The sequence below is a fragment of the Siniperca chuatsi genome, linkage group LG3, assembly GCF_020085105.1.
Source record: "Siniperca chuatsi isolate FFG_IHB_CAS linkage group LG3, ASM2008510v1, whole genome shotgun sequence".
NCBI lineage: Eukaryota > Metazoa > Chordata > Actinopteri > Centrarchiformes > Sinipercidae > Siniperca > Siniperca chuatsi.
In genome coordinates this window covers 10,907,654-10,927,676 of record NC_058044.1, presented here as the reverse complement: position 1 = coordinate 10,927,676, position 20,023 = coordinate 10,907,654, and the positions used below count along the sequence as shown (strand labels likewise).

General features: G+C 39.2%; 1 protein-coding gene across 1 annotated transcript in view; it reads right to left on the bottom strand.

The window, feature by feature from the left end:
* Positions 1 to 187: 187 nt before the first annotated feature.
* nr3c2 (nuclear receptor subfamily 3, group C, member 2) overlaps positions 188 to 20,023 on the bottom strand; it is a 79,353-nt gene continuing 59,517 nt past the window's right edge. Inside the window, exons 5-9 of the mRNA XM_044190079.1 lie at positions 19,661 to 20,005; positions 17,754 to 17,898; positions 13,398 to 13,528; positions 5,539 to 5,696; positions 188 to 4,712 (exon numbers count right to left, since the gene is read on the bottom strand). Of these exons, the coding sequence (XP_044046014.1) occupies positions 4,557 to 4,712; positions 5,539 to 5,696; positions 13,398 to 13,528; positions 17,754 to 17,898; positions 19,661 to 20,005 (935 nt within the window). The 3' untranslated portion in view covers positions 188 to 4,556. The remainder of the gene's footprint in view (positions 4,713 to 5,538; positions 5,697 to 13,397; positions 13,529 to 17,753; positions 17,899 to 19,660; positions 20,006 to 20,023) is intronic.

Below are 20,023 nucleotides of genomic sequence, written 5' to 3'. Positions count from 1 at the left end.
ACTTTGTGTTTTTTGGCTCATTATCCTCCCCAGCCACCAAATGCAGCTGTTTCGAATTCATCCAGATCAAACAGCAGGTTTTTTAGGGCACATTTCCTAGCTTCTGTCTCATGGTACAATTTTCATCACACACACATACAGACCATACATACATACACAAACAGACAACTTAAATCACATCGAATTATCAGTTTAACAGTTTTATTAGAATCTTGCAATAGTTTTGCAAACACAAGTATGGCAATATCTGCATCAAGATATACAGTAGTAACTGGTTTCAAAGATGTTTTATTGGTTTATGTTGAAGGGTGTCTACTGTATGTTTGCTGGATAGTGGCTGAGAAATATTGTACAAAGCATCTGAGTAAAAAGTCATTTTTGGAATTGGGAAAAAAAAGCATTTGTATATATTTATATATTAATAAGAAATGCACTGCCATGGCTGTGGAGATATGGCTTAGTCTCTCTACACCCGATTCATCACCATGAACAGAAAATGGCAATGATATGACTCCACATACAGTGACGCGATAGTGTACTGTGAAACAGCAGTTGAACACATTCTGAGTCATTCATGCCTAAAAGGAGTTTATTTAGAAGGAGACAGCTTTTATTTTATTGTTTGCAGTAGGGGGGTGATTGATAACCAATAAATAAACAGTTCATAAATTTGCTCCTTTAAAGGAATGGTTCAACATTTTGGGGAACACATTTATTTGCTTTCTTGCCGAGGGTTAGATTAGAAGATTGATAACATTTCATGTCTGTATGGTTAATACAGCCAGGGGATGCTTAGCTTAGCATAAAGACTGAAAACGGGGAAACAGCTTTTTAAGATTTTCCTACGGATTAAACAAACAAGATACATGTTCATTGTTGAGCTTTAGAGGTGCTGGCAGGTGGATTTGACCTTCTGAACTTTGGACAGAGGCAGCCTAGTTGTTTCCCCCATTTTCCAGTCTTTATACTAAGCTCAGTCTCTAGGCTGTAGCTTCTTATTTACTAAGAAAGCTAATAGGTGTAATTTCCCAAAATGTTGAACTATTCCTTTAAAACAAACAAAAAAAAAATTAAATAGCCAACAGTCAAAGCCTATATTTCTGGAGTGCAAAAGGTCATTAAGGGGCTTGATAAGATCATTGATAATATTGTTGTCATTATCAGGAATTTACTGTGTATAGATTTTAATATTTTTTACCATTCTTTGGGACAAATTTGTTTCTTTTATGATTGAAACTTATTTTGGCAGTTAGTGCAATATGTCCAGTTAATAACTGGTCAAAAACTGGTCAAATCTGAATTGGCTAAATGTCAGGTCTACAGTCTCTACATCCATCATTTCATTTCATTTTGTGTGTGCATAAAGTTTCTATTTTAAAACTGAAAAGTCAAGAACTTTCTTTCACATATCCCATGTTTATATAGTTTGTGATTTTTTGATTTTATTATGGTGCTCATCAACAATACCGCGATGGGTTAGGAAATCATTTCAACAGCAACAACTCAAGGATCCATCACGTGATACATCTTGTTACAAAATAAGAAATACTTTTTGATTATTATTATTTTTTTTGTTTGAGCCACTTGAACAATGATGCAAAAAGTAAAAAAAAAATGCAAAATCAAATAACTTTACTTAATAAGATAATAAATGTACTCTCTCTAACATTCAGGTAGTAAGTTCCATAAGTCTCTCACAATGTATGATACATTCATTTCTCTATTTGGCCCTTTCTGGCACCAACCTTTACTGTAAATTCTTCTCTGTGATCCAACACACAGAACATGGCGAGTGGGAAACACACATTTTTCCAATATTCCAACAAGATGGTTAAAGTAGAAATGCTTTATACTATACTCAACATAAGGACTTGCTGTATTATTTACAATATATACTGTAAAATTGTAAATCAGGTCAGATAAAAAGGCACAAGTTTCCCTTTTTTAAATACAATGTAAACATCTCATCAAAAAGCATGCATTAACATTTCATTTTACAAAAAGGATATCATTTTTAGACAAAGTACTTAAATATTGTTTTCCAGCAAAATATAATTCTCTCAAAAATACTTTCCCATTCATCCTATGAACCTTTAAACAGTTTTTTATTCCTTAAAAAGGACAAAAAAGGGGCAAAATAAAGAAACTGTGAGAGATTAGCTTAAGGGTCCTTCACAACAATAATGCACAGCAAAGATGGATTGTAAAATGAGGCCTTTCTGACAAAAATACATAACCCCCTTTTCTGAACCCCCCCCCCGAATAATTTTCGTACAGTCCCTAATGACAGTTGTAATCTTGCCACCTCCATCTCTTTGTGTACCAATCTTTACACAATTACCACCACAGAAGAGACCTCATGATGTAGCACAGCGCCATCGTTATGAGAGCTGTGGCCACAAATACAGTACACTACCACCCTGCTGTGCCAGTGTTGTCTAACTTTAGGCTGGGTGACCATGCAGAAAGTCTTTTCCCGCATCATCACAGTTGCTTATCAAAACAGACAAATTCCTGCTAGCTGCACTAATGCCTCATTTCACATTGTATCTCCTCTGTGCAAATCTAAATGTGGAAATAGGATACAGCTAATCCTATAACATAAATGCATAATACCCACGCTGAAAGAGCAGATCAACTATGCACATGCTTGCCAGGAAAAAAAACACACACAAACTTAAGCCATACTCGCTCCATTCACACATGTAAATACACACTCACAGGGCAAAAAAAAAAACCCCAACAAACAAATAATCACACGCCCCCACTGTTTTTCTTCCCCAGCGGCTATATCGCTTTTCAGTAGCATCATAGTAGTGTTCCATAACCACCCAGAAACCAGTGGGGTGTGAGACAAGTTAATGGACCAGATGACTGGGCCTGCCATACCTAAAATAGTAGTACTTGGCCCAAAAATAAGAGAAAGGAAATAAACTAAATTAGGAAAGGTGATCATACCAACAGTTCTTCATCAAACATTCATCAACATGTACCTCAAAACATCATCTGTACAACAGCTCAATAGAACGTGTTTAAGAAGTTGTTAATACCTGTACAAATTTGCCTGGTTTTGATACATTAGCCGTTTGCTGTAAGCAATGTAGAGTAATGCTCCATTTTGGATTATATCAACTTTACAGAGTATGTGTGTTTAAACTGCGTGTCCATATAGTGTATTGTATGGACTGTCTACGAGTTACTGTACACGTTATATTTTGCCTGGCTTTGTAAAAATGAAGCACCTTAATGTAAAATGACTGGCTTGTCAAAAACTAAACCTTTGCAACACACTTTTATAAAATGCTTTTTATTATTTCTGGGAAGAGTAGATAAGTGTTGGTTCACAAAGGGCTGGTTTTGCTTCATTGTGAGTAAAAACAGACATTTGGACAGCTGCTCTGGAGATAACACAAAACACAATTACTATGGATGCACCTCAGTCAAATCCATTACCAGCGGACTCTACTGAAATTGTTTCCGTAAATGCATGATGTTTTCCGTCCTGCAGCACTCCTGACCATTTTTGTACAACGGTAAAATCGCTCATCAATATTGTCTTAATTCTACACCACAATGCCTAAAATAGTGACTTTATGACATGGGAGCTTCACGTGCAAGATTTCTTGACACAAGAGAGACATTTTTATTTCAAAACAGCTTTAGCTTTGGACCTTTGCATATTAGTTTTGATTGTTTTACTACATATTTTAATTAAAAAACTCAGTATGTGAATGTTAATGATGGCTGCTATGACACCGATTGAGATTCAAACTTGGACTTGTTAGATTTAATGTAATTATTCAGCTTATGATGATGCTTGTATAGCCCTTGGAATATATTCAAATAGACCTTTCGCCTTACTGTCTAGAATTTCTGTGCCTCCTCTATAATGTCCTTTGCCCTGTAGTCTTGCAGCATGTTGCTACACTGCAAAGCAAAATCTAAGTATTGGCATTTCTTTTTTTCATAGTGCTATTATTTTGAAAGACTGCATAAGCCACAGTTAATATTTGCAAAAACTTTTTCTCTAGATTTGTAAGAGAATCTGATTTTAGTGCATGTGGAGTGCATCTGTGCGTTTGTGTGAAGGCATGTGGACAGCATGTGTGTCAATTTCCCTCTATGAGTGTGTGTGTGTGTGTGTGTGTGGGGTGTGTGTGTGTGCGCAGTGAATGTATCTAGCGCATCCTAAGAAATGTATGGCTTTATCTCCATAGAAAATACTGTTATCGTCTTTTTTTTGGGGGGGGGGGTGGTACTTCAGGATGCTTTGTCACATTTGTCAAGTCCTTCTCAGCGTGTCGCGCTCGGCTCAGCGAACTATTCACAGCTCTGACCCGCTCTTGGTGACTACAGGGTCAAATCATTCTCCCCTTTTTACTTCTGTCACCATGTCACTTAACTTTCCCATCCAAGACGAGGACCCTGGCATGCTGGGCGACAGGGTGCAGGCCAACTGGTCGGGCCTTCCTCGCATGTCTTCTTCCTCTATTCTTGAACGTCTTCCTCCTCTCTTCCAGTTCTTAATGCTGCTTCTGTCTCAACTGTTGAGTGAGTCACTTCTTGTGGAAGTAGATTGTGTGAGTGAGGCCTGACTCCACCTTTGGTATCTGGTCACTGATGATCTCTACCAACATTTCAGGGAACTCCACCTTCAGGGCCTGGGACTCACGAAAAGTGTAGAAACAGAAGTCCAACAGGTTCCCCACCAGCTGGACAACACAGACACACGATTTAATGAGAAACATACTGTAATTGTAGCTTTTTATTGTTTGTTTCATGGCTGACAAAAAAGTTTTTCTTATTCTGATAATAAGAAATAATATTTATATGTAAACTTTTTTTTTAAATGTGCAAATTTAAGTACATCACTTTATATTCATATGAGTGTGTTTACATTCTGTTGGGGCACTGACCCCTTTTCAATTTATTTCGGCTCACCACTTGGGGGCACCACTGAGTTTTTTCTGGACAACCCTCCTGTAAAGAAGTGTCATCCCTTCAGCGCTAACCCCATTCACTCAGTCATTAGGGTCACTGAATTCTGGCCATTTATCCGTGTGACCTCTCACTTTGCTGACTTTCATTTAGTGGGGCTTTGCCTACACTGTCGCTATGCCACATACTGGTTGACCCATGCATAAAAAAAGAGCAGTGATTTAGCACATTTGCTACAGTGACCACTGTGTACTCTGATCCAGTAAACTGCAAGCTGGCATTGATCCCCTTCTGTTCCATTCACCAATACAGGCTGGTCACCGCCTCTTCCAAAATAACCTCCCCCTCAGGGAGAGATTGGGATGCAATAATCCCACAGCACCATTGAACCGCATAAATGTATTAGTAAGTAAATGCATTATCCAAATCCACTATGCTGCAATTTTACTCAAAACATGTGCAGCGATATTAGAGGCCCACAGTGCCACTGGACACCTCGTTCCATGTGTGAAGGCATGGCATACCAAGAGGCTGCCAAGGGAAGCCTGTGCTGTACTGTAGGCGATTTGCATGGCAGGCAGACAGGGCGAGGGTACTTACATCATGCATGGCATCCAGTAGCTTGGTGAGCTGGAAGAAGCGCTGCCAGGTTTGGCCAGAGTTGTTGGTTGCTTTTCCCACTGAACGCCGGAGCTCCTTAATATAATTAACCCTCATCTCCTCGAACGCCGCCTGGTTCTTCAGACCCTCTTTGGGAACTGGGAAACAGACAAATCCTTCTGTCATCAACTGGATTTAACAACAATACGGGTTTAATGTTAGTGACCCAAAACATGGATTTCAACTGATATGAGACTTGGTATGGTTACTGGGCAGATTTATTAGAAAGGACTTAAACTTGTTGGTCATTTGACATGATTGGTGGGAATGTGTCTTACATAAAATCAGCACTGCTGTCAATTATAAGAAAATAGAAAAAGAAATTTACCAATTTTGTGCTATATTAAAAGACTTTACTTTTAGCTTTGCATGTTTTGCATGCCTCATGCTACTGCTGAACATTTTCCAAACTTTTTAGATTGACTGATTCATCTTTAGAGACTGGAAGACTGTAATCCATCACAATGAACATTTAGTTGGGTGTAGGGTTTGGCGGTATGACCATATATACTGTGAGATTAAATACATTTGTCAACCATCAGAGATTTTGCCATGCTGTTTATAACAAGATAGTTATCACTTTGATATCTCCTGGTTGTACCAAGCCATTGTGGGCAGATTTGTAAACTAATGAGCATGACTATTCTTGGCAATATTGGATTTTTATATTAATTTGTGTCAATGTGATGAAGTACTTTGATTGGTCAGGTATGTAATTCACTGTATTAGCCAAAAAATGACATTCACATTTGGTCACAGAATCCATAAACAGTTCTTTAATTGAGTTTGGTTTTATATCCTAATATACACCAATATCACAATTTAAAATTAAATATACTGTGATAAAGGATTTTATCCATTTTGCCTGCTCCTAGTTGGCTGTTGTTTTTATATTGAGAATGAATGTTGTTTTGTGTTAATGCAGTTAAAAGCAGGGACTATTGACTGTTTTAAAATCTCTGACTTAGTGTTGAATTCAGTAAAACTCACTGGATCCAAAAAGGATTTAATTTATTAGCTATGTTGTCAGCATATCAAACCTGGAGGACAAATAATAAGCAAACATGCTGTAGATGTATTAAAAAGGGCAAGAATTATTTCAGTAGCTTTTTTAAATGATTATTGTTTTTCTTTGGGCTCAGATTTCCCTTGAAAAAGAGATCATGAATTTAATTAGGCAACCTGATTTAGAAAATAATACATTTAATAAAAGAGTTCTGCAGCCAACAAGTAATTCCAGCTGTCAGAGTTTCTTTGAATGTGAAAAAAAGAAAAAACATAGTGACTTTGACAAAAAAAATCAAGTTACCAAATGCTCACTGTGATGGTTTATCTATCTCAAGCAAGTTTAAGTCTCTCTGAGTTGATTTTCCTACCATACTTAAATGAGCGAAAACCAATAGCCACCTGGAATGTAGGACACAAGTCCCAAAATTCACGGTGCACTTTAGGAAATGGTTGGTAAATGCACATTAAACACTATTTGCAGTTAATGGGCTAAGTCATGCACAACCACCGGTATAGAAATGTGTAACTGTGTAAAGGGTAATTAGAAGCGCTCAGTGAATTATGCTCTGACTCCCACACAGTAGCCTTTTTTTGGACATTTTTCCTGTGTTGAAGACCTGAGCCTATTTAGCAACTCATTACAACCACTTTCACCATTTCAAGAGGTAATTACTGTTCATGTGTAGCCCTTGATTCATGAAGGACGACTGATGTACTGGAAGGCACTGATTAAAAGTTATCTCAGCAACAGTGACAACAAAAAAGGGAACAACAGTGCTTATGTGTATTCAAGAGCTTAATCATCTTGTCAACCAAACCTCATTCATCAAGCAGTTTGTTCATTGACCAGAGCTGTTAAATGACTGTAATCTTCATTCACATGATAATGATTTGGATGGTAGCATCAGTGCACTTAAAATAAAAAGGAAGTGTAACAGACAGATGTGAGGAATGAGATACAGTAACTGCACCATGAGGATGCGTCGAAATGTCGACAGTATCTTTTTCTCTCGCGCTCTCTCCCTCCCTATGCAGAAGAACAAAGTCACAGATATGGAAGTCTGCCAAAGTTCTTAAATGACATTCAGCTACTGGCTACCAGATTAAGAAACACCTCGCCTCTCAAAGGGCGCACCTCAAATCTGTCTGAGGGAACGCCTTCAGTTTTCCTTCAACCAAGACAAAGTTATGACGATATATAACATGACCCAATGTGAGTTTGTCAACCATCAGAAATTTTGCCATACTGTTCATACCAAGGTAGCTACGCCTTTAATGTATGTGGGTGTATTAGGCCATGTTAGGTAATGCTGCAAATCAATGAGCAGGACTGCTTTATAGCAAGAGGATTTTTACTGTACCTTGATTTGACAGGTATTTAATTTACTGGATTAGCCAAAAACAGACATTCATTTCTGGTTATAAACAGTTTCTCAATTCATTTTGCAGAAATGTTACTGTATCACAATATAACCTTACATATACCATGATAGAAGATTTTATCCATATCTCCCACTCTTACTCCAGGGTTAATAATTATCCAGGTAAAAAAAAGATTCAATAATTCAATAATTACTAGAATATATTACTATTATTATGTGGAATAGGGCTGCAATTTATGATTATTCAGATTAATCTGTTGATTATTTTCTCGATTAATCATTTAGTCTATAAAATGTCCAAAACCCAAAGATATTCAGTTTGCAATCACAGAATATAAAGAAATCGAGAAATGCTCACATTTGAGAAGCTGGAACAAGGCATTTTTGCTTCAAAAATTACTTAAACCATTAATTGATTATCAAAATAGTTGCCAATTCATTTTCTGTCCATTCATTTATTGACTAATCATTGCATCTCTAATGTGGAACATCCAAGACTGAGCTCTTCACATGTGTGTAAAGAACATGGTATCTCATTCAGCAGTATGGTTCACCAAAATAGCTATTAGTCATTCACGTTTCATCAATGAAGTCAAAGAAGCTCCAAATCACATGTAACAGCTATGGTGAACTAATGGTCGTCACCAAAGGCACAGTTAACAGACATTCACAGCATGGCTAAACGTCGAGAAGAGACAATGGTATTAATGTCTCGTAAAGTTTTAATGTTTTTGAAAACGTACAAAAATATCGTTTACAGCAGAATGTGAAATCCTGCGCCCGAATGGTTTAGCTGACCTCCCTTTAAAAACTAAATCATGTACTTTCTTCAACACTTTCGAGGAGCCAGAATGCCTCATAAACCTGAACCACTTGTAGCAACACTAGCAAAAACCAGCAACTGACTGGACCTGTTGGAGTTCTGCAGAATGAATAGCCATAAGCAAAAGCCTACTTCTTGTCATTTTGGATTGCATCTTTTTGAGAACAGATAACTGTAGGTCAATAACTCTGAGAATGTGTTTGTGTGTTTGTCTGCCTTCCTCCTGTCCTCTCTTTCTCTGTCTCTTCCTATGAAATTCTCTGCATCGTAATTTGATGCACAATCGCTTTCAAGCATGACACACATGAGGCTGAGGAAAGCAGATATGAGAACAGATTGGACCCTGGTGCAGAGGCTGTGATTTCTGTGCTTTATTTCGTGGCTGATCTGATGAGAATGTGCTAAAACCCAGGGCTGCATTTGGACCTTTTGTTTTTCTCCCACTGACCCATATATGGCCTGATTAGACACTGACCTGGCATTTAGGGGCATTACCATGACCGGCCCCAAAATAGGGCATTTATACCACTGTAATGGGTGTCAACTAGGCCATATTTCTTATTGGGAGTGCAGCTGCATTGTTATGTGTATCAAAAACCTGGGAAAGCTCTTTTTCTAATGTACATAAAATAAAGAGGCAAACATAACTCACACAGCTAGGAGATGCCATTAGGTAGTGTGTTGTTCAAGGACATGCAGCTTCCTGCTCTGGGTTGCAGGTACATACCAAACTGACAGGGTGACTCTCAGTTTAGATTTAATACCTTATAGTATTCATTATCCTACAACTAGCCCTGAGCATCCTTAGTGAAGCTATAGGGTGTTGTCGAATAGGGTGTTGTCATGTTTAATTTAAACATGACCCAAAACCACTAATGACTGGTTGGAATGAAAATGATCACAGTATTTAAGTAATGCAAAGCAATTATCAGGCTTTTGCATAATTAACTGTAAAATGTGTCACACGAAATGTCACCGCACCGCGGTAAACATACTGTACACTTGCCCAATTTGGAATAAGGCTGAACAACCAATTTTCTGAGAAAAGTGAGAAAAGATGGTGAGAGAACAAACAAACGAGATAATCTAGCAATACTATCTACGTCTGTGCAGAGGTGAGGAGTGTAACTGGTTTGAGCAGGCCACTGCTCCTGTACCAAATCCAAACAGGGTCATGAGACACCGCAGGCTCAATGAAACCTTAGCCAAGGTCAGAGAGGAATAACAGCCTTTCTATCTTTTCTCTTTATCCCTCCTTCCCTCTCTCTCTTTCAACATCTCTCTATGTAACACACACAATTTTTCAAACCAGCCCAAAGGCACGCACACACTCAGTGACTCCGTAGTACTTGCTTAGCTGACAAGTTCTGACAACTCCTCTGTAAACATTTCTGCTGCTACTCCTTCCATGAGGCCTCAGTATTTACCTCTGAATGAAGAGACCTTCCTACAGTGCTTCTGAGGTTTTTAAAAATTGTTCACAAGTGCTTTTGCTGAAATATTTGCCATACAGTACAGTCGCTCCATCATGTGCACTTTGGAAAGGACAGGCACTTCCTCATCCTTCGCATTTTACCACTATATTTTGACTAAAACCTATAACCAGAGCAGATTGAAGCACATTAAATTCCCTGTTTCAATTCCGTATCCCAGCTACTTTTATCCGCACCCTCTCCTTCGAAATTCCAGCTCGGGTTTGAAGGAAGTGAAGAAAAATAGCAGGTCTTGGAGCATTGCCTGGTGCTTGACTGGCCTTTATTAAGTACAGCAGGGCTCTCTGGAAAACCTCCAGAGGACCAGCAAGGAGAAGAGAGGGAGGCCACAGCAACAGAAGGACCAGCTCTGCCCCCTCCCCGTCTGTCTTCTCTTTCTTTCTCCCTATAGCTATGCACCTGTCTCCTTCTCACAAACACAAGCTCTCACTGTCAACATTTGTCTGATTTCACTGTTTAAATCTCCCTTTTCTCAGTTTCCCATCCTCTCTGTATTCTCTCTCTTCCTCATCTATCCCAACATCCAATAGCTGAAGTCCAGCCGGATCTCCCCTGCTTCCAGATGACTCGACAACACTGAGTTTATATCAGGGAAATGCATTGCCTCTTCCATATGTCACTGTACTGAAGCCAAACCAACCTGATACCATTGGCCAGGGATATATTGTGTGTTTAACAATTTACTAATAGAAGGTTTTTTTCTTTTCTATATATGTACTACTGTAAGTACTGTACAAAAAGCAAACATTTATATTTGTATATTTAGCTTTTAATGATCACAACTCCCCAATCATCCAAAAAAATCCCTTTTATTAGTTATGTTTATGGCTTAGAAACTGCAACACGGCATTCCAGCACAGTTGGACTGCAGTTTTGAGATCTTTGAGAAGGAAATGCATTCGTCATTAGTCTGATCTATTTGTTCTTACTGTATTGCAAAAATGATCAGGGCTAAGATAGCAGACCAAGTGGACATTTTTACAAAAGCGTATAGAGCTTCAAACTTGATAGTAAAGATCATTTGATAACCCTCAAACAGAAACTAAGTTGGGTATCAAAATTTTTCAGTCAAAATGTTTTTATTAATTTGATTAAAATTGTGTCATCAATTATACATGATTAATTCAAAGTCACTAAAATATCTGCTCCATTGTCTGAGCAGTTTTGACCTTTTAATTGCTTGTAATGTTAATGATACAGAACTGTAAACTTCTTCTATGGTTGCACTCGTTATGACTCATTTTGGATAATGGTGTCCAAAATGTAAATTTAAAAAGAACTTGTGATGCTTGGATGAAGTGAAATTTACCAATGTTGTGCTTTGCCCATCTGAGTCCAGCATTCACGCACCACTTTCAGAGGCCTCAGTAACTGAAAAATAAATACTCTGCCAATGAATATTTCCACTGATTGGCACTGGTGCTGAAGTTCAAAAAGTCTGAAGTCTGGCCAGCATGCAGACTCTTCAAATAGCTCGCCACAACTCTCTCTCACCTCCCTTTTCCTCACCTCTCTCTCTATCTCTAACCATCGAACGTCTATTGACACAAAAAAAAAAACGATGAGGCCCCACGTAGATGTATGCATAAATACATAAATACAAGACTGCAGCAGGTCTCATGTGTCCCAGTGTGAGTGGGTGTGGACGGTGAAGTTATGACACAGCTGCCATCACAGAATCTTTAACTGTTACTATTGAACTGACAGCAGCAGCTCACATGGCGTCGAGGTGGTGGAAAAACTGCTTTCTGTTTCCAACTGAGCAACTTGGTCCAAAACATCCTCTCGGTTGGACTGCAGTGGCGTCTTTAGTGAGTGATAGACGTATTCTGTTTATCCATGGTCAATTAAAAAATATATACATATAAAACAGAGTAACCTTCACTCAGAGAATGGAAAAATGAAGACATTGCTCGCCTTCCCATTTGCATATACTGTATGTTGCTACACAAACAGGTGCATGCAACATCAAGTCTATTTCCACACTTGCATGTTAACGGATTACCAAGAATGATAATCTAACAGGCTTTAAAAAGGCATGATCGTGGGTACCAGGAAGGCAAGTACAAGCACTGCCAATACTGTCTCAAAGGTGTGTGGTGGATGGAACAGAACACAAAGCACCTTATCACTACATTTCCATGTGAAAGGCAGTCTTTTGGCTGAGGAATGTGGGAGGTGTTAGGTGGCTCAGGTCATAACACAGTATGGCAGATAACACAATACAATTATGAGGAACAAGTGCTAATTTGGGAACACACAAGGCATCGCACCTTTGCCTGTATGTGATGTAAGAGCAGATTTACACACAGACACCTCTCCTGTTCAACCACAGATTATCAGTGGACTAAACACATCAGCACTGTTAATTCTGATGAATCCTGCTTCCAACTGCACCGACATAATGGTTGAGTCAGGGTGCAGCATAAGCAGTTATATGCACAGGTTTGAGTCCAATTAAAAGGGTGAAAAAATACCGGGTCCATGAATGCATCACAGCAGACTGTTCTTTTAAGAATATTTCAGTGTAATTATGCTAACGCCCTGGCCATCGTGATCTCCTGATCAAAAAAACATTGAATCATCCCACTTGAACACCTTTGGGATGACTTTGAATGCAGCATCTGAAGAAAGGCGCATTCACCTCTCAACATTGGGAAGAAACAGATGTCTGCATGGTCAGCTTTAACTGGGACACTGCAGTTCAGTCATTGCCATGAAATGTGGCAGCTGTTATCAGACACAAAGGTGGTCTAAAGTGGTACTGAACAGCGGCCTCTATTAGTAGTGTCTAGTCTTTATGTCTTATAGCCAGGAAAATCAAGTTTTTGACATTTACAGCATTAATGTTATTGTTTGTGATTTAGTCAGTTTGAGTTAAAGATAACTTGAAATTTCAATTAATTCTTGCTTGGAATTGATGTTGACTAACACAATGTTTTTTTTTAAATAAATGATTTTCAAATCAAATTAGTAATTTGTGCTTGCAGGGAGGTTTGGGACAAGGTAGTGCTGCAGAAAAAAAGCAGCGTGAGCAGGTGGATGTGTAATGAATAAATAAGTGATCTTGCAGGCCTGTAGCTCACTGCCTACCTGTGCTGAGAAGCAGAAGGACCTTCATGGAGAGGAACTCGTCGTAGGTTAGCTGCAGTCGTACAAACTCCTGGCTCACCTGCCTCATGCCCAGACACAGGTCGTACATGGCTGACTGCTGCATGCGGTCCCTGAAGAAAGAAAAGAGAGAGGGAGGAGGGAGGGGAACATGACAACAAAAACATGTTCAAGCTTCACAAAAAGTAGTATTTCTATCAGAACTCCTGCATTAGATTGTATTCGTTACAATCCATCCTCAGTACTCGGTCATCCATATGCTCATTTATTCATTTGTTTACCCACTCATTCTGAGTTTATGCCACAGTTGACTCACTCATTCAATTCCTAACTCCATTCCTACCACACTAGTTCAGCCCAGTGAAACAATATTTCCACACAGTGCAGAGGAGGATCCTGCTAGTCTGGGCTAAGAGCAGAATACCAAATCCCCCCAGATTGCAGAGCGCTGCGTACAGTATCGCAGCACAGATGCACCAATTTCCTAAGGCTGTGGCAGACTAAGAAAGACGCCATATCTAACCCTAGTAACCATAGAAACATTCTTAGGAAGGATGTGTAATTTCCAACATATTTATGTTGACAGAAATGACAAGCACATGAACATATGCTAACTACACAGATATTTCCATGTTCACTAAACAGGTTTATGTACATCAAAGTGTACACTTTCTCACTCCTTGTTTCTTTCACACACATTTTATCAGCAAAATAATCTCAGTTACATCACAGAGTTCACAAAAACAGGAAAGAAACATTAGAAGGGATAAAGCATGAGCCAATCAGAAATGTGCTCTGCAGATGCCACAGATTCAGGGGAATTTCTGGCTTTAGATGCCACTTTTCTTTGCTATAAATCACTCTCACATCGAGACTACAATAATTAAATGCAAGTGGTGTGGCTTGTCTTGAAAGAGGTTGGGGTTTTACGCACAATACAGTGAAACCACATCATTTCATAGGCAGTGAGGGTGGAGACTTCACTCCGATAATAACTAGACTAAACATTTCATAAAGGGGACCAGAAGCAGGCGATTGGAAACAAGTGTATAATGTTCCCATTAAAGCATAAGACAGCATAACACGTTACAATATTTACTGTACAGCTGTGTCTGTCGGCCCGACTAAATAACTGATAAACTGTGACGTCTGGGAGAGGAGCAGACCTGTTTCCCTGCTGAACAGCACTGTGTATGTGAGCAGTTTCGCAAAGTGCAGCATAACATCATTTGATACAACTTTGGGCTGGAGTTTCTAGTCTCCACACGTTTTCTCTCTCTCTCTCCCTCTCTCTTCCTGAAATCAATTTTGCTGAATCACTGCCCAAAATGAGTTGCTGGTTTTCGGGAGGAAAGAAAGAACTGGCAGCAATGTCTCTCCTTCCCTCCTTCTCGCTCTCTCTCTCTCTCTCTCTCTCTCTCTCATCTCTCTGTCTTGCTCTCACTCAGTTTCTCTTTCTGTCTTTCTCTCTCAGTCTTGAACTCACTCTCTTTCTCTGTTTCTATGGTAAAAGGTTCAGAAAAGGAGCAGAGAACTGAGGAGAAAGGAAAGTTCAGATTCACCTTTGGCTGGAGGAAGCCAACAAAATTTTGTTTGTTCAGAAAAGTATGTCCAAACAAATCTCTTAAAAGTCGAACTGAAGTCACAATTAGTAATTCCTTTTTACAGTCAACTATCATGTCAAAATAATTCCAAAATGTATTGTTCATATGTTTTTTAACAGTGAAAGGTGAAAAAGGTGGAGATGTATCAGAAATGCTCCTTTAGACTTCAAGCCTCTGAGTGGGTGGGCCAGTGAGTGTGTTTGATTGACAGCTGAGCTGGCAGGGGAACAGTGACACAATGTAAACCATCTTGCACTGGTAACTGCAGTTTACAAGCCAAAGACAAAAGACGGACAGTGTTTTGTTAGCGATAGTATTGACGAATAAGGACCACACCATACAGCATCTGAACTGACTGACATTGACATTTGCAGATACAATTTAAGCTACTCAATGTGCTACAGCTGACTAGCTAATTAGCTATCTAGCCTGCAAACTGACATTAGAAGTGCACTTTTCACCGGTGGTTGCTGTCTGTGTCACCGTCAGCCAATGATAGAGCAGTTGCATACTGCTGTCTGTGACTGTAACTGTCTTAAATTTAAAGATACAGCTTAATCTGAAAGGATGTGATTGGCTATATGAAAAAAACCCAACAGCGTTCTGACTGGTGTAGACACAGACAGGGGGTGCTGTCTTGAAACCAAAAAATATGAAATTCTATATATATATCTATCTATCCATGTCATTGTTTTAGGAGCATTGATTATATATGTTGCATTTAATATCTGCCTTTACACATAGTAGATACATTTTGCCTGTCCAACATGTACATTAATTGAATCATGAGTGAGTGCCCAGAACCTTTAGGCAAATAGCTTTGTTTATCTGTTGCAGGCATTTACCACACATCAAAGACTAAATGACACAGATTATGCAGGCTTACTTTGTCTTTAATGTAAAATGCACATCTGTCTTTGCAGTATTTACTCTCAATCAGTGACAGATTCCACTCTTAATAGCTGAGTGAGCAGACAGTCTATTCAATAAATGCCCTAATGCCCTGGGTCAATAAGCACTAAGTAGCTATGGAAACAAGTGTACACTGTCCAACCTCCTAAAGTCTGAGTGGACCCAGCAAAGTTATGGAATAATTTTGTCCTCATTTTTTATGAAATTATCAATGAACTAAACAACAGATAGACTACTGTACGTCAACAACAAGCAAGCAACACACCTCGACCTGATAACAGGCCCAAAAAGCCAGTGGGGATGTCATCAAGGCTGCCCTGACAGAGAAGGAAGCATGTGACCAAAATCCAGGCCACCATCTCCAGCTGGTCTACATCTTATCTGCTCTGTCAAGCTGAGTACGAGGCCCATCTGTCAGTGGGACAGGCCCGCTGTAAACTCATCACATGCAGCAACAGCAGCATACTGTACAGTAAAAAAAGATATCTTAATACATATTCATTTATTACATAAATGCATGTGCAATGCTAATATTGTTCTCTGTTAGAACGTATTCCAAACTGAATTTGCCAAATGAAACAAACCATTAAGTCTCGATCACAAAATTTGATTTTCTCCAAAAGCTGTTGTCATCTCACAGAAGGAAACACATAATTCTTAATAAACTGTGATCCACTTGGCACTAAATTGATTAGAGGATCAGAGGATCTCGGGTGTGGCAAACTAATGCTTTACCAACTGTACTAAGCTCACAGTGATACAACACAGGCTCACAGAGTCTGAAGCTGTGTTGCACAATGGCATTTGCGCTGCTGTTTATTTATTTATTTATTTGGGACAAACTGACCCACTGACATTGACTTACACAAGCTATTAGCTGGAGCTTTTAAACCTGACCTTGATTGAACCCACTCCTCTACAGCAGGCTGCCTACAGAGGTTCTGCTATTCTCATTCAACATTTGGTTAATTCTATAACATTCAATTCATCACCAGCCATGCGCCACAGCTCAAACGAGAAAAGGCCCACATACACATCCTTTCCACTTGCTCTCCTGTTCAAACATATTAACACACATCAAGTGGGCCACTGACTGCCCTTGCTAGGCTTTGATCATCTGTGCCTGATGCAATTAAGGAACCATCAAAAAGTACAAAAGTGTTTTCTTGTGAAGTGCCATAAATCAGGTGCAAGATTATGACCTTGTTTTAAGTACACCATGACTTCCTGAAAGCAATGTCATTACCACATTTGAATAGTTTTCAGGTATGTTAATGGCACGCTCAAAATAGTACAGCAGGAAAATACACTCCTTACTCTCCAAATTCCCCCCGCAAAATTGGTGTTTATGCATTAATTTGCATCAGATGAGCTGCTGAAAATAGCTGAAGCTGCTAAACACTAATAACAACCAATAACTGTATCTACTAATTCTATACTCTGAAACACAAATTATTCTTTCTCACATATGTAATAGACATGTTTGTGAGTTGGGGACCCCACAGGACATCAGACATCAAACGTATTTTATATGTGGCTAAATGCTGACGAAACTTGGCCTTCACAGAAATGCGTCTGCTCAAATCTTGTATCTCTGATGTGTAGATACCTGCAAATCTTGGTGCATCGTACTATAAAAACAGGTGAAATGGTACTTGGGTGACCTCGTCTCTTTGTTACATTTTGAAAATAAGATAATATAAATTGTTTATGACAAAAATTATTTAATGTCTGGGCCACTGCTAAATGTCAGGACCAGTACACTTTAATAACATCAGCGCGATGTGTGTGGTATACTGTAGATATGGAAGTGTGGACCTACTCGTTAAAGATGAGGTCAGGGGCAAAGTAGAGCATCTGTCCATTGGTGTGTTTGTAGGAGCGCCAGCTGAGGCAAAAGGAGGACAGACACATCCACGAGTACTGGATCAGGGTGATTTGGTCCTCAATGGGCAGGCCCCGGAAACCTAACACACACAAAAACACACACATATACACAGACAAAGCTGATGAGAAGAAAGCACTGTTTAAATGTAGCTGACAATACTCAGGCATGGATTTAATGCATTGGACTTAAGCACCAACTTAAGAGGCATTTCTTTAGCCGAATACTTGTGTGTTTTTTTTCATGTGCATTGCGTACCGTGTATCTTTGCTACAGTGTACTTTTTTGGGCCAATACTGGTTTAGACATGATAACCACTGAGAAGTATTCACCCATTCTTGTTTTATGCAAATCCCACAAGGCCTCCAGTTATTGGCATGTTGTCTATGGAGCTCCAAAAATAGAGTCGAATAGGAAACTTGCCAAACTCTCAGTCAAACTCTGGCAAGAAACCCCTCCTCGTGCAAAACATAGGCCAACTGAGGACACACAAGTGACTTATCAAGGCTTGGGGACTATTTTAGTCAATATGCATATCAAATTGCAAAATACAATAATTATAAAATATATATTTGTAGAAAAGGTATGTCAAATGCCTGGCTTAACACTGTGAATTCAGTTAATAAAATAAAGAGCACAGGGCTGGCTGATATCTAAAATATGAACTTAGTAGAGTTTGATGGATGCCATTTTTCAGGTAACTTTAAAGGTATCTACACATCAGAAAGATATGTGTTAATAATGTAGCTGACAAACAAGTCTGACTTTCCTGCAAACATATTGTTGGTACTGACAATATTGTTCCATCTTGCCCTGTGTGTTAGCCCTGCCATATCCAAATGTAAGCTGAAAGCAGGCAGTGGCATATCTGAAAGTCGAAGGTACTCATTTTGACCCTTCTGTCTGGCTCCCCTTCTATTTATACGTCCGGATATGGCAAGCAGACACCGTGGAGGTATCAAATATTTGCAATACAGCAAATTAAACAGTCTCAAAGAGCTACCTGTGAGGCATCTTTCAATATGTCTCCTACTGACTGGCATTTTAGGGGAACTTATTTATCCCTTTTCAAACATTTCTTTTCCTTCTGTGCTGTGGTTTATAGGTGAAAATTAATGAGATAGACATTAGATCTTCTGTTCAACATAACATCTGACAACGACGATGTAAATGAGTTCTCTTTGGAAATCTTAATCTTGATTCTATTTAATGGTAAAATAGGATTCCCTTCCTAATCTTGTTGAAGCTTCACAGGATAATTTCCTGACCTAATATTTTGAATTTAAATTGTGTGCCCTGACAAAACTAGCAGTGTTGCATTCTCAAAATGTAGGGATCAAAAGTGAAGATGTAGGCATGTTATCTTGATTAAAACCCCATAATTACAGTATAGACTTGCCCTGATTTATTATGGATATTTTTACTACTTACTACTTTCTTTGACTCATCCATAAATAAAACTGACTACATTTCAATTGTTTGTTAACATTAAATTGATTATAACATTGTAAATGTAAAAATGGCTGAAATGTGCATGGTCAAAGGAATGATATTGCACTGAAAATATACAATTTATTGGTTTACAAGCTACTTTAATCTTATTAATTTACTGCAGCCCTTTTTATTGACTTTTAAAAGCAAAGGGGAAAATAATTTGACTAGCAGTACAATCTAAAATACTGCAAACATCTCCATTAAATATAACCTTTAAAAATGTGATATACACTTTACACACTTTTTTTTCTTTACACATATCTGTGAGGTTGCTGTTAAAACTCCTTTCCAATTAAAAACTATCTTAAACAGCATTAAGGCCTCAGCCCACCGCTCTAGTGGTCACTAACCTGGAAGTACTTTGGCCCACTTCACCATGCGTACCATCTGCTTTCCGGCCAGGCGGTTGAGACTGGACAGCAGGTGGTCAGTGGTGTCAGGCTGCGTGTTGTCATAGCCAGAGTACACCTCTTCAGGCTCAATCAGCTCCAGCACACTGCAGATGGAGGGCGGCAGAAAAGGTGTGACCACCCCAGGTCCATGGGGCACCAGGGCATTGGCAGCGCTGGCGTTCAGCTCCTTCTCTGAGGACAGGTAACCGCCTCCAACGCCACCTGTAGCAGTTTGGCCATCCTTAGAGCCCTGCAGGTCCTCGTTGACTCCCTTCAGCTTCCCTAACTTCTTGGACTTTCGCGCTGTGGGGAACGCAACAG